This window comes from Mizuhopecten yessoensis, unplaced genomic scaffold (genome assembly GCF_002113885.1).
Source record: "Mizuhopecten yessoensis strain PY_sf001 unplaced genomic scaffold, ASM211388v2 scaffold419, whole genome shotgun sequence".
Lineage (NCBI taxonomy): Eukaryota > Metazoa > Mollusca > Bivalvia > Pectinida > Pectinidae > Mizuhopecten > Mizuhopecten yessoensis.
The window spans coordinates 1,083,838-1,098,632 of record NW_018403537.1 but is presented as its reverse complement, the minus strand read 5'-3'; the positions used below and the strand labels follow the sequence as shown (position 1 = coordinate 1,098,632).

Below are 14,795 nucleotides of genomic sequence, written 5' to 3'. Positions count from 1 at the left end.
GCTACATGGTACACAGACACAACAAACACTATGGCTACATGGTACACAGACACAACAAACACTATGGCTACATGGTACACAGACACAACAAACACTATGGCTACATGGTACACAGACACAACAAACACTATGGATACATGGTACACAGACACAACAAACACTATGGCTACATGGTACACAGACACAACAAACACTATGGCTACATGGTACACAGACACAACAAACACTATGGCTACATGGTACACAGACACAACAAACACTATGGCTACATGGTACACAGACACAACAAACACTATGGCTACATGGTACACAGACACAACAAACACTATGGCTACATGGTACACAGACACAACAAACACTATGGCTACATGGTACACAGACACAACAAACACTATGGCTACATGGTACACAGACACAACAAACACTATGGCTACATGGTACACAGACACAACAAACACTATGGCTACATGGTACACAGACACAACAAACACTATGGCTACATGGTACACAGACACAACAAACACTATGGCTACATGGTACACAGACACAACAAACACTATGGCTACATGGTACACAGACACAACAAACACTATGGCTACATGGTACACAGACACAACAAACACTATGGCTACATGGTACACAGACACAACAAACACTATGGCTACATGGTACACAGACACAACAAACACTATGGCTACATGGTACACAGACACAACAAACACTATGGCTACATGGTACACAGACACAACAAACACTATGGCTACATGGTACACAGACACAACAAACACTATGGCTACATGGTACACAGACACAACAAACACTATGGCTACATGGTACACAGACACAACAAACACTATGGCTACATGGTACACAGACACAACAAACACTATGGCTACATGGTACACAGACACAACAAACACTATGGCTACATGGTACACAGACACAACAAACACTATGGCTACATGGTACACAGACACAACAAACACTATGGCTACATGGTACACAGACACAACAAACACTATGGCTACATGGTACACAGACACAACAAACACTATGGCTACATGGTACACAGACACAACAAACACTATGGCTACATGGTACACAGACACAACAAACACTATGGCTACATGGTACACAGACACAACAAACACTATGGCTACATGGTACACAGACACAACAAACACTATGGATACATGGTACACAGACACAACAAACACTATGGATACATGGTACCCAGACACAGCAAACACTATGGATACATGGTACACAGACACAACAAACGCTATGGCTACATTGTACACAGACATATTCTCGCCTTATTTTCATTTTTTTTTTTCTGAGTGAGCAGAAGGAAATTTTTCGTTCAACTATGTGAAAATGGGTTAGAATAGAATTATTTTTTCTATTCCTATCAAATCAATGGAAAAGTGAAATACTCCAATCAATTGGAGCTGAATATACCGGAACAAATAATATGATTTTACAACGAATCCTTTTCCTGTTAAAGATCGAATTAGCAGGGGCAGTCGATGGTTAGTGTTGTGTGTAGCCCCTAGTACGCAATCATTAGTTCTAGGCTTAAGGCAAATTACTTGTTTCAGTAATAAGTTATTCAAATATGATTTTTTAGATACGTCAGAAGAACGTTTACGATATTTGAATATCTTTAAAGCAAGGAGTCATGGATGATATTTTAGGGATTAAGTGTCATAGATGAAACTACAGACTGAATTAAAATTAAAATAACGGCACGTACTTATTCTGTGGTATCAAATGTCTCCGTGTGTAACAAAACTAGCTGTAAGTTAGGTAATTACGATGTAAGACAGCGGGAATCAATAAAGAGCAGCACTTTGGTCAAACGTACATTTGAGGTCAAATCTTACGTTTTCGGGTAACACCTTGCATTGATTGACGGGGAACTGTGGAGTTGTATATAGTGTTGTAGGGCTATCCATTTAGTGGCGACCAGGTCAGTCATGGATGACATAGAGATAGGAACGGGAGTGCTAACTCCCAAAAACAGTCAGGAGTAACTGTCATATTCATATGGTTATTACAGAACTATATTAAAAATGACATTGGCTTCAATTTAAGAGAGATATTGCAGAGAGGGAGCCTATTATCTCACTATTGCGGCCACGATGCGTAGTAGTAATAAAACACCAAGTCCACTATGTTGATCCGTGTGTTGTGTAACACGTGCAGCAGTTGATTTGGAGGAGAATATTGCATTTTTGGAAAAGATCAATACTATTTTGATGTTCTTTCCCATTTTTCCTCCAACTGTTCGAACTCATTTTGAAAATACTGCGAACTCAAATGTGGGATTGAGCACGATGTACCAATACATAAGTATATCTATACATATATTGTTGTCGTCAAATGACAAAAACAGCTCGCCATTGTACCTGTAATCGACAAGCGAGTGCAGTGAAGCGCTCTTTCATCAGTCAATACAGGTAGTGTCTGCGGGCAGTAAACACACAAAAGGATCAAATTACTTCAGGGCTAGTAAGGACGGTATAATGTGTTATCAAATTTCAACTGAAAGCACAATCGTTAGACAAGCCTTTTCATGCGGTGCACCCGGATATAATGGCTTGCGGAGTACCGATCAGTGTATAAATGGGTCGCGTCGTTAATACGAAATCTATGGTAGACCAGAAGCGATATCAACTTGCATATTTTAAAAGCTTGTATGAGCGTTATATCGGTCATCAATAAATAATTACGGTCAAATGCCGGACAATGCAATTTTTGTGAAATCTGCTCCATATTGGAGCTTCGTTAATCGATCATGACGTCACATAATCATTTGTTTGTGAAGTAAAACGATCTCAACACATTCACTATTTTTGTGTTCAACCAAGAATGAGTAATCACATTTTGATTCTATTCATAGTTTAAATTCTGTTATACCTCATTCTTGTGTCCGGATTTGATGACATAAATACAATTTTAAGTCAGTGTCATAGCTACTGAGAGTTCACATACAAATTGAAATATACATACATTATATTAAGGGTATTAATCTAAGTAATATGATCTATCTGGCCTGTGATTGGTTGTACGTTTCAATTGTGACGTCACGCCTAGGACAAGTACATGACGGCACAGACTTACGCACTGGAGTCAAAATGGCGGCTATTTATATTTCAAGGTTGCATGAAAATTGTCGTTTTACACGAATAAATGCCACAAATCTTGATTATGTGATAAAAAGGATCTTACACTCTTTTTCATTTCATATGAATATTTATGAAACTCACCAATAATTTCAATTTAGCTCGCAAGAGGCTCGCTAAACTGAAAAATTCTTAGACTCGTTTCATAAATCTCATATGAAATAGAAACTCATGTAAGATCCTATATGTATACCATACTAATAATATGGTTCCAAACATGATCTTAGAGAGCGTATTATGTAATGTTTTTATTTTATCCTACATTTATGTGAATTTTCAGATTCTAAAGAAGTATTAAAGGTATTTTGTTGGCAAGTATTGGCTGTCGTACACCAAGGTAAACTACTATTGAATTGAATTGTGCAAAAATCGCGTGAGCGTCCAGTGTTAATGCAATCTGTTTACGTAGCTACAAAGCATATGCTCTTAGCACCCATTGCTCAATTTTATAATGGATTTACTCTGACTAGACTGTACAAGGCTGTGTTGAACATCCCATCATGGCAGATTTGATAACATCAGAATTAGATTTTGCAGTACAATCGTTAGAAAATCGAGGCTTCGAAGTTGCATACAGGCCTACCACATGGAAGGACGACAGCTTTTATCGCATAGTGAGTAATGTAAAAAGGCAGAATGTTGACCACCCAAAATTTGCAAGACGTGAAATCCAAAAAATTCAAAAGGAAAATGAATATAAGTTATTTTTCATGGCTTTTAAACCAGAATTTGATCTTGATTCAACAGAAAAGGTCGATCCTGAGGTTGTTTTAAAAAGTGACTTAGATCGCAGTAAATCTATTAGGGATTGCCCAACTCGTCGTGATATGCACGCGGCCGCCGAATTTCTCCAAAGGTCAATACATCTGATCTTCTGGCATCCCTCCGGTGCCCAAAAGGAAATTATAGATCCGCCATTTACATCTTATGAAACAGATGAGATACTTTATGTTCTATTAGTAAGTCGACAAAACAAAACAGCGTACGTGCAGCTTACACCGACCGAAGGATTTACTGATGTAGAGATTGCGGATCATAGTCAATGTCTAGGGATGACATTCCGCAGATCCCTTGGTCATCAGCTTCATAGTGCGGAGGAAACAAACGCAGAACCGAACTCTGAAAGCTGGAAAGTTGATCAAAGAACTAGGAAAGACTTTTTCTGTTCTCTTAGTAAAACAATTTATGGATCGGAAGTTTATCATAAATATGTGCGCGAACTCATAGTGAAGTGTCTGCGTGAGGATGTGTTGGCGGAGGTTTTCTTTGACGGCACGAATAACGAGGAAGACACTAAAAATGCCAAACCAAAAGAAAAAGAAAGGGTAAAGAAAGAGAAACGCAGAGCTTACATAGCTGAATTAAAAGGGGGAAAGCCAATTGCTGGAAAAGCAGAACTCTACGCCGCCTCATCCCTTTATAGGACACAAATATTCGTGCAAGGAAACACCAAAAGCTGGGATGTTTTCTTTCCTCTTACCTTACAAAGAAAAGCAAGTAAGAGATCCTCTTACATTACCTTGAATGCTGCACATGGACTGCTTGTTCCGTCAAACAAAATATGCAATTGTTTGCTGGAGCAACCTCCGGTTGAATACCTTGAGAGTATTAACAGCGAGAAATTACATGCGATGGTTTTTCGTTCTGTCGGTAAGTAGATATAATTTTCTGCCAAAACATTAAAAAGGCTTTCTCAGACATTTTTTTAATTAAATATATGCTGATTATCCTGGAATATTATTATTGAAAGTATCTAAGTTGTTGATCAACATTTTTTATTGAAAGTTTAACGCGTGAATATAGAGCTAGTAACAGAGTAATTCATCTTGTTTTGCTAACGGTCATTTGAATATATAGGTATTCAATGTTCATTTTATTATAACGACAAACAGTACAGATATATAGATATATAGATGTACAGTGTTTAGTTTATCATAACGACAAACAGTTTAGTGATCTAGGTATGCAGTGTTAGTTTATCATAACGACAAACAGTATAGTGATCGAGGTATACAGTGTTTATCATAACGACAAACAGTAAAGTGATCGAGGTATACAGTGTTTATCATAACGAAAAACGATATAGTGATCCATGTATACAGTGTTTATCATAACGACAAACAGTATAGTGATCGAGGTATACAATGTTTAGTTTATCATAACGACAAACAGTACAGTTATATAGGTATACAGTGTAAGTTTATCATAATGACAAACAGTACAGATATATAGGTATTCATTAATATTAACGACAAACAGTACAGTAATATAGATATGTAGTGTTTCTTTATCATAATGACAAACAGTATAGTGATCGAGGTATACAGTGTTTATCATAACGACAAACAGTATAGTGATCGAGGTATACAGTGTAAGTTTATCATAATGACAAACAGTATAGTGATCGAGGTATACAGTGTTTAGCTTATCATAACGACAAACAGTATAGTGATCGAGGAATACAGTGTAAGTTTATCATAATGACAAACAGTATAGTGATCGAGGTATACAGTGTTTATCATAACGACAAACAATATAGTGATCGATGTATGCAGTGTTTATCATAACGACAAACAGTAGAGTGATCAAGGTATACGGTGTTTATCAGAACGACAAACAGTATAGTGATCGAGGTATACCGTGTTTATCATAACGAGAAACAATATAGTGATCTAGGTATACAGTGTTTATCATTATGACAAACAGTATAGTGATCGAGGTATACAGTGCTTATTTTATCATAACGACAAACAGTATAGTGATCGAGGTATACATTGTTTATCATAACGACAAACAATATAGTGATCGATGTATACAGTGTTTATCATAACGACAAACAGTATAGTGATCAAGGTATACAGTGTTTATCATAACGACAAACAGTATAGTGATCGAGGAATACAGTGTTTAGTTTATTATAACGACAAACAGTATAGTGATCGAGGTATACGGTGTTTATCATAACGACAAACAGTATAATGATCGAGGTATACAGTGTAAGTTTATCATCATGACAAACAGTATAGTGATCTAGGTATACAGTGTTTATCATAACGACAAACAGTATAGTGATCGACGTATACAGTGTTTATCATAACGACAAACAATAAAGTGATCGATGTATGCAGTGTTTATCATAACGACAAACAGTATAGTGATCGAGGTATACGGTGTTTATCAGAACGACAAACAGTATAGTGATCGAGGTATACAGTGTTTATCATAACGACAAACAATATAGTGATCGATGTATACAGTGTTTATTATAACGACAAACAGTATAGTGATCAAAGTATACAGTGTTTATCATAACGACAAACAGTATAGTGATCGAGGTATACGGAGTTTATCATAACGACAAACAGTATAGTGATCGAGGTATACAGTGTTTATCATAACGACAAACAATGTAGTGATCGATGTATGCAGTGTTTATCATAACGACAGACAGTATAGTGATCGAGGTATACAGTGTTTATCATAACGACAAGCAGTATAGTGATCGAGGTATACAGGGTTTATCATAACGACAAACAATGTAGTGATTGATGTATGCAGTGTTTATCATAACGCCAGACAGTATAGTGATCGAGGTAGACAGTGTTTAGTTTATCATAACGCCAAACAGTATAGTGATCGAGGTAGACAGTGTTTAGTTTATCATAACGCCAAACAGTAGATTGATCAAGGTATAGGGTGTTTCAGAACCACAAACAGTATAGTGATCGAGGTCAGTATAGTGATCGAGGTATACAGTGTTCATTTTGTCATAACGACAAACAGTATAGTGGTCGAGGTATACGGTGTTTATCATAACGACAAACAGTATAGTGATCGAGGTATACCGTGTTTATCATAACGACAAACAATATAATGATCGAGGTATGCAGTGTTTATCATAACGACAAACAGTAGATTGATCAAGGTATACGGTGTTTCAGAACCACAAACAGTATAGTGATCGAGGTATACAGTGTTTATCATAACGAGAAACAATATAGTGATCTAGGTATACAGTGTTTATCATTATGGCAAACAGTATAGTGATCTAGGTATACAGTGTTAACATAACGACAAACAGTATAGTGATCGAGGTATACGGTGTTTATCATAACGACAAACAGTATAGTGATCGAGGAATACAGTGTTTATCATTATGACAAACAGTATAGTGATCGAGGTATACATTGTTTAGTTTATCATAACGACAAACAGTATAGTGATCGAGGTATACAGTGTTTATCATTATGACAAACAGTATAGTGATCGAGGTATACATTGTTTAGTTTATCATAACGACAAACAGTATAGTGATCGAGGTAGACAGTGTTTAGTTTATCATAACGACAAACAGTATAGTGATCGAGGTAGACAGTGTTTAGTTTATCATAACGACAAACAGTATAGTGATCGAGGAATACAGTGTTTATCATTATGACAAACAGTATAGTGATCTAGGTATACAGTGTTAACATAACGACAAACAGTATAGTGATCGAGGTATACAGTGGTTAGTTTCTCATAACGACAAACAGTATAGTGATCTAGGTATACAGTGTTTAGTTTATCATAAGGACAAACAGTATAGTGATCGAGGTATACCGTGTTTATCATAACGACAAACAGTATAGTGATCGAGGTATACAGTGTTTATTATAACGACAAACAGTAGAGTGATCTAGGTATACAACGTTTAGTTTCTCATAACGACAAACAGTATAGTGATCTAGGTATACAGTGTTTATCTTACCAACAAACAGTATAGTGATCGAGGTATACAGTGTTTAGTTTATCATAACGAAAAACAGTATAGTGATCTAGGTATACAGTGTTTATCATAACGACAAACAGTAAAGTGATCAAGGTATACAGTGTTTATCATAACGACAAACAGTTTATTGATCAAGGTATACAATGTTTAGTTTATCATAACGACAAACAGTACAGTAATATAGGTATACAGTGTAAGTTTATCATAATGACAAACAGTACAGATATATAGGTATTCATTATTCATTTTATATTAACGACAACAGGTACAGTTATAGAGATATTTAGTGTTTCTTTATCATAACGACAAACAGTATAGTGATCTGGGTACACAGTGTTTAGTTTATCATAACGACAAACAGTATAGTGAACGCGGTGAACAGTGTTTATCATAACGACAAACAGTATAGTGATAGAAGTATACAGTGTTTATTTTATTATATCGACAAACAGTTTAGTCATCAAGGTATACATTGTTAGTGTATCATAATTACAAACAGTACAGTTACATAGGTATTCGTTTTTAATTTTAAATTAACGACAAACAGGACAGTGATCTAGGTATAAGTTTTTAGATTATCATAACGACAAACAGTATAGTGATCTAGGTAAATGGTGTTTATCATAACGGCAAACAGTATAGTGATCGAGGTATACAGTGTTTATCATACAACAAATAATATAGTGATCGATGTATGCAGTGTTTATCGTAACGACAAACAGTATAGTGATCGAGGTATACAGTGTCTATCATAACGACAAACAATATAGTGATCGATGTATTCAGTGTTTATCATAACGACAAACAGTATAGTGATCGAGGTATACTGTGTTTATCAGAACGACAAACAGTATAGTGATCTAGGTATACCGTGTTTATCATAACGGCAAACAATATAGTGATCTAGTTATACAGTGTTTATCATTATGACAACAGTATAGTGATCGAGGTATACAGTGTTTAGTTTATCATAACGACAAACAGTATTGTGATCTAGGTATACAGTGTTTATCATTACGACAAACAGTATAGTGATCGAGGTATACCGTGTTTATCATAATGACAAACAGTATAGTGATAAAGGTATACAGTGTTTATCATAACGACAAACAGTATAGTGATCGAGGTCTACAGTGTTTATCATAACGACAAACAGTAAAGTGATCGAGGTATACAGTGTTTATCATAACGACAAACAGAATAGTGATCGAGGTTTAACGTGTTTATCATAACGACAAACAGTATAGTGATAAAGGTATACAGTGTTTATCGTAACGACAAACAGTATAGTGATCGAGGTCTACAGTGTTTATCATAACGACAAACAGTAAAGTGATCGAGGTATACAGTGTTTATCATAACGACAAACAGTATAGTGATCGAGGTATACAGTGTTTTGTTTATCATAAGGACAAACATGATAGTGATCGAGGTATACCGTGTTTATCATTACGACAAACAGTATAGTGATCGAGGTATACAGTGTTTATCATAACGACAAACAGTACAGTGATCTAGGTATACAGTGTTTAGAGTATCATAACGACAAACAGGATATTGATCGAGGTATACAGTGTTTATTATAACGACAAACAGTACAGTGATCTAGGTATACAGTGTTTATTAAAACGACAAACAGTATAGTGATCTAGGTATACAGTGTTTATTATAACGACAAACAGTATAGTGATCTAGGTATACAGTGTTTAGAGTATCATAACGACAAACAGGATATTGATTGAGGTATACAGTGTTTATTATAACGACAAACAGTATAGTGATCTAGGTATACAGTGTTTATCATTATGACAAACAGTATAGTGATCTAGGAATACAGTGTTTAGAGTATCATAACGACAAACAGGATATTGATCGAGGTATACAGTGTTTATTATAACGACAAACAGTACAGTGATGTAGGTATACAGTGTTTATTTTATCATAACGACAAACAGTATAGTGATCTAGGTATACAGTGTTTATTATAACGACAAACAGTACAGTGATCCAGGTATACAGTGTTTATTATAACGACAAACAGTATAGTGATCTAGGTAAACAGTGTTTAGTTTATCATAACGACAAACAGTATAGTGAACGCGGTGAACAGTGTTTATCATAACGACAAACAATATAGTGATAGATGTATACAGTGTTTATTTTATTATATCGACAAACAGTTTAGTCATCAAGGTATACATTGTTAGTTTATCATAATTACAAACAGTACAGTTATATAGGTATTCATTATTAATTTTACATTAACGACAAACAGGACAGTGATCTAGATTTACAGTTTTTAGTTTATCATCACGACAAACAGTATAGTGATCTAGGTATATGGTGTTTATCATAACGGCAAACAGTATAGTGATCGAGGTATACAGTGTTTATCATAACGACAAACAATATAGTGATCGATATATGCAGTGATTATCATAACGACAAACAGTATAGTGATCGATGTATGCAGTGTTTATCATAACGACAAACAGTATAGTGATCGATGTATTCAGTGTTTATCATAACGACAAACAGTATAGTGATCGAGGTATACTGTGTTTATCAGAACGACAAACAGTATAGTGATCTAGTTATACAGTGTTTATCATTATGACAACAATATAGTGATCGAGGTATACAGTGTTTAGTTTATCATAACGACCAACAGTATTGTGATCTAGGTATATGGTGTTTATCATTACGACAAACAGTATAGTGATCGAGGTATACCGTGTTTATCATAACGACAAACATTATAGTGATAAAGGTATACAGTGTTTATCATAACGACAAACAGGATAGTGATCTAGGTATACATTGTTTATCATAACGAAAAACAGTATAGTGATCTAGGTATACAGTGTTTATCATAACGACAAACAGTATAGTGATAAAGGTATACAGTGTTTATCATAACGACAAACAGGATAGTGATCTAGGTATACATTGTTTATCATAACGAAAAACAGTATAGTGATCTAGGTATACAGTGTTTAGTTTATCATAACGACAAACAGAATAGTGATCGAGGTATACAGTGTTTATCATAACGACAAAAAGTATAGTGATCGAGGTGTACAGTGTTTAGTTTATCATAACGGCAAACAGTATTGTGATCTAGGTATACCAAACAGTATAGTGATCGAGGTATACAGTGTTTATCATAACGACAAACAGTATAGTGATCGAGGTGTACAGTGTTTAGTTTATCATAACGACAAACAGTATTGTGATCTAGGTATACCGTGTTTATCATAACGACAAACAATATAGTGATCTAGTTATACAGTGTTTATCATTATGACAACAGTACAGTGATCTAAGTATACAGTGTTTAGTTTATCATGACGACAAACAGTATAGTGATCGAGGTATACAGTGTTTATCATAACTACAAACAGTATAGTGATCTAGGTATACAGTGTTTATCATAACGACAAACAGTATAGTGATCGAGGTATACGGTGTTTATCATAACGACAAACAGTATAGTGATAAAGGTATACGGTGTTTATCATAACGACAAACAGTATAGTGATCTAGGTATACCGTTTTTATCATAACGACAAACAGTATAGTGATCGAGGTATACAGTGTTTAACATAACGACAAACAGTATAGTGATCTAGGTAAACAGTGTTTAGTTTATCATGAGGACAAACAGAATAGTGATCGAGGTAGACAGTGTTTATCATAACGACAAACAATATAGTGATCCATGTATACAGTGTTTATGATAACGACAAACAGTATCGTGATCTAGGTATACAGTGTTTATCATTACGACAAACAGTATAGTGATCTAGGTAAACAGTGTTTAGTTTATCATAACGACAAACAAAATAGTGATCGAGGTATACAGTTTTCATTTTATCATAACGACAAACAGTAGTCATTTAAGTATTAAACTGTTTTTGTATGGTATATATGATCTATTTGAATGACACAGCTTTTCAAGCAAACAACTCATAATGCATTAGCACGGATTATGTTGTTTGCTTGCAAAGCTGTGTCATTCAAATAGATCATATATACCATACAAAAACAGTTCTATAATTGTTTATGCGAAAATGTCAGCATTAAATGTTTGCGATCGCGCAGGCCTACTTTTGTTTTACAGTTTACATACATTTGTACATGTCGGCATCATTAGTATACCTTAACTTGTGTCCTTCATCGTGCCGATGATTATACATAGGCGCATTCGAGAAAAAGTTCGTGATTAAAAGCTTGTGTGTGTGTGCTTTTTTATCCTAAAATTATCGGATAAAAGCATAGTGGCATGTTACTTCAAAATACAAGATATAAGAATCATTATTTTACGTTGAATAAATGTCATAGTCAACATAAGCTCTCAGGAGCTTGTATTTCGACAAACATACATATATATATAAATGGTAAAACATTGTAACAGTGTAAGGTAAACAATTTTTTTTTTATCACAACCTACCTATGTTGGCAGGATTAAGATAGAGACGCTAAATAATCATGCTGTACAAAATTCGTCACTAAAACAACTTACTTAAAAACCAGTCCAGAGGACAGGTAATTGGGACATAGCATTTATTTGTACGCAAGAGCACGGGTTTGATAGCCGTGAATATTAAAAGACGTTTTTAGTATTGCTGCTACTCGTGACGCAAGTGATGTATTTTTTTTTCGCTTACAAGTTAAAGCGTCGTTATCCAAAGAGAAGAATAGTACAAATTCAAAAGTGTAAATTGCTTACAGCTCCTGTCAAAAGTCAAAAACATTCCTCTCATCTTCTATCTCGCTACCTGGACGTTTGTAAGTTAGAACAGCTGGTCTCGCAGACGCTTAAACTTTGTACACAGTAGATAATTATACAGTTATACCACAGTATTGTAATTGTCTCGGTATGGCTACGAATGCATTCCAGGTCAGGTAATAGAGCATCAAATGTATTAAGTTCAAATAAAGCACCACTTCGCGACAATCATGGATTCATATGGGTACAATGTTATTAAAATAACATTCATACAGTGCATGCAAGCTGTAATTAACAAATCATTTGCTTAAAAAAGCAAGTCATCATTTCAATGAAATTATCCAAATAAATAAGATCTTTATGTCAAATTAAACTTCAGGTTTGATTTAGTATTGTTTTATCATGTATGTACTATCAACAGCTATACATGGTCATTTAAGGACGACCTCCCCCATTTGCTAGATGCATGCGTGTGGTGAGTTTGTGCATAATTAATTTGTGTTTCGACAGTCTGTGGTATGTTCATGTTTGTCTCCTTGTGATAGCGCAGGACTGATGCTGACTTTATAGTGTAATTTCACTAGAGCGTACTGCTGAAGACGCATCTTATTTTACGATCGAACCTCTTTATCTCACCATCTTCAATAGCCAAAGGTTCATAATTTAAATTTGTACTATTCAACCTTGGCAGATTTAGCCTTCCCTCCCCTGCCACCTTGCATAGACACTTTACTAGCAAAACTTTAAACTTTCAATATTATTTCAGCGCTGGTCTCCTATGTATTTCCCTTGGTTATCATTTACACTTAGAATATGGCCAATTATATCTACCAACTAATCATATACAGAAAATATTTCTTTAAGTATTGTCCTCCTTTGGTTTTTTTTTACATAAATCATGACATAGTCGACAAGGCAACTTGGTACTGGGCGCCGCCATTATTATTTACATGTACAGGGACTTGGTAATAATTTATAATCCTCAGTTCACATATGTGTATTATATAATGTATGATATAAAAAAAAATATGTGGACCATAGGATGGTAATTTGTGCCAAGTCCCTGTGCCAGGTTCAATAATTTGTAAGCTTAGAGACCAAGGCTAAATCCGCTAAGGTTAAATACATGAATATGTGAATACAAAATGAACGCTTTGCTAGCAAAGATGAGATGTTACAGGCTGGACAGATAATGACAACAAAAACAGGCTGAAAACATGTATGGAATGTGTTTTTCTTAAGGGAGGCTGTATAAACACATTATGAATATGTAAAATCATGATGGAAGTCCATTTTACCCGAATTACCTGACGTTGTTTTCAATACCTTCAGTTCATCTATATTTCCATACTGTTCTCTGTATAAGGGATAGGAATCAGTTTTTTGGTGTGTTTTTTATAAATCCTTGAAACCACTATTAAGTCATATGTATTTAAGAAAGGTCTGCCAAATATCTGATTCTTTGACAACTTTACTACAAATATATAGCAGGAATTGAACTTTCTATATCAACTGCACTACACTTAATATTATTTGTTGACATTTTTCTGCTACAATAAATGGAGTTTCCTCACAGGATGCTAATAACTGAAAAGAGTCTGAAACCTTTATCATATCTTTTAAAATACTGTGTTCGATCCACTAAACACTAACAAACAACAGTTAAACCCTTCCTTCCCTAAATCTGTGATTAAAAGGATTGTAAAACAAATATATGTGTTCGCTTAAATGTTAAAATATTTCTGTTCAACATTCATATTTACAGTTGACTTCAAATCGAATAATACATAAGTTGACATAAAATTGTACTGCAGTATTTTTAGATAGTTTTGAAGTTTTACTTAAAACTTACCATACTAACAATGTCAGACAATTTCAGACATGCGAAACATATAATAATGTGTTAATATTCTTGAATTTGGTGTACAGATAGATCTTGAATTGACAGATCTGTCAGATCAGCACAAATTACTTAAATTGGGGTCTACATTAAGAATTATGTCTCTTCACTTTCTTTTTCAAGATAACATGAGACAAACAATTTTCTACTTGAGTCATTGAATCTGTCAAAATCTGTCAAACCATAATTTACATACAATGTACA

General features: G+C 34.7%; 1 protein-coding gene across 1 annotated transcript in view; it reads left to right on the top strand.

Annotated features, from left to right (window-relative positions):
* The first annotated feature begins 3,551 nt into the window (after window positions 1-3,551).
* LOC110448245 overlaps window positions 3,552-14,795 on the top strand; it is a 23,700-nt gene continuing 12,456 nt past the window's right edge. The window contains exon 1 of the mRNA XM_021494404.1: window positions 3,552-4,838. Coding sequence (XP_021350079.1) covers window positions 3,689-4,838 — 1,150 coding nt within the window. The 5' untranslated portion in view covers window positions 3,552-3,688. The remainder of the gene's footprint in view (window positions 4,839-14,795) is intronic.